The 1798-nt window shown below is 37.9% G+C and overlaps 1 protein-coding gene across 1 annotated transcript; it reads right to left on the reverse strand.

The window, feature by feature from the left end:
- On the reverse strand, positions 1-504 carry LOC136260003 (mitochondrial outer membrane protein SLC25A46-like). The gene has a single exon (XM_066053597.1). The coding sequence runs from the start codon at positions 502-504 to the stop codon at positions 1-3; it is 504 nt and encodes a 167-aa protein (XP_065909669.1).
- Positions 505-1798: the final 1294 nt, after the last annotated feature.

The raw sequence follows: 1798 nt of genomic DNA on the forward strand, positions 1-1798 counted from the left end.
TTAGCTATGAGCTTGTCTCATTCTATTTCGTACATTTGACGCTACATGAGATGTGACATATAACAACAGTGTCTGTAGTCCATACTGCAGGAGCAGACTGGATAGTCCACGATATAGTCCAGACAATCCATGTGTGCTCCACACACTTTTGAAATAATCCGTCAGTCCCACACAATTAGTAGACAAATAAATCACTTCATTTCCATCGTTCACATTGTCCACTAACATTGGCAAGCCTTGTGACAGCATCTGTGCAATAACTGTTTCTATTGGATAAGTAATTAAATCTGTTATCAGTGATGACCAGTACCAAATCCATAGTCCAGTGGTAACCGTAGTTACAAGGTCCTTCTCATTAGAGGTGGTAGTAGTTAGCCATCTTGATTGTACATATTTCACAGAGTGTTGAATTACCGGCTGTAACAATTCTTGAACCACACTCAATGCTACCATAGGGACCAGTACAGATATCATGGACACTTTGTCTTCAGAAGAAGACAGCATCGGTCACTGCATAAACAACTCCCATGCACCAGACAATCCACCAGTGTAAATTTTTTTCTGTGTGTTCTAAACAAATTAATACATAAGCACAAATAGATTACAGTACCTAACACACATAGAAATTACCATTTTTTTCTAAAATTAATGTAACTGGATCTGCAAGAACCCCACATGTTAGCGCATTTTCAAATTCCATTTTATTACATTTCCTTTATCAGCCAAAAGTTTCAGCTCTCAAAGCTAAGAACTTTCAAAGTTACAGCACTGCACAAAGTGGTAGCAACAGCCGGAAAGATCGACTTGTACAGTGGCAATACAGAACTTAACTACAGCTGTTTGATTAAATGGTCATGACTTATGAGTGCAGTCGTCTACAGAGATGTGACTTATATCATCACGTTCTCTGTGAACAGGTGAATCCATTGCTGGGTAAGTTTTTCTTCCAGGTCCTTCCTGTGACCAGAGAAAAGGCAAAAACGTGAGGAAAAAATGTCAGCCTCAATCAAACCGCTCGTCCACGTAATGCTCATATCTTTCATCTCCTTGGAAGTACTAACATGAAACAAATTCCTCTTGCTTTGGGGAACCACTATCAGGGTTTTTGCTGTTAAGACCTTCCTTCATGGTGAAACAAGAGTTTACAATTTCAGGGGCGGATTCAGAGTCTGGAAAAAGTTGAATGAAGAGCAAAAAAAAAAAAAAAAAAAAAAAAAAAGGTCACAACAATAATAGCTAGTTATCCTTTACCAAATATATTATATCACGTATGTTATGTAAAATAAAATCCTATTTATAGCTTCCTAAGTAAGCTACACTTCCCCATGAACACTGTGACTGCTTTATTAGAGTGATTGGTGATTGACTGCTCTATTAGAGTATCTCGATCTTATATACATTTTTTTTAAGGGGGGGGCACGTGCCCCCCGTGCCCTCCCCTGGATCCGCCACTGAATTTACAGAATTTTTATGTTTTGTAAATATTTTACCCAATACGTTTTATACGTTCTACTGTAAAATTAGGTTTGCTTTAACATGGGATTCTTGCAGATCCAGTCATAAATGCTTGCACTATGGATTGGTTATCAGATGCAAATATTTAAAATTATAATCAAGAGTCAACCAAATTCCTAGGCGACTGTTCTATTAGAGAAGCTGGCTGTTCTATTAAGTACCTCAACAGTGCATTTCTGGCTTATGTAGACTTTTTCAGTTATCAGTCGTCCTGATTAGCTGAGGTGTTCCATTATGATTATGATTATGATTAAATACGGGTAAAGGCAAAGCCTGTATACCC

The sequence above is a fragment of the Dysidea avara genome, chromosome 7 (assembly GCF_963678975.1).
Source record: "Dysidea avara chromosome 7, odDysAvar1.4, whole genome shotgun sequence".
Classification (NCBI taxonomy): domain Eukaryota; kingdom Metazoa; phylum Porifera; class Demospongiae; order Dictyoceratida; family Dysideidae; genus Dysidea; species Dysidea avara.

Bases quoted from the DNA above. Each gene is read 5' to 3' on its own strand.
- LOC136260003 (XM_066053597.1), bottom strand. From the start codon at position 504: ATGCTGTCTTCTTCTGAAGACAAAGTGTCCATGATATCTGTACTGGTC.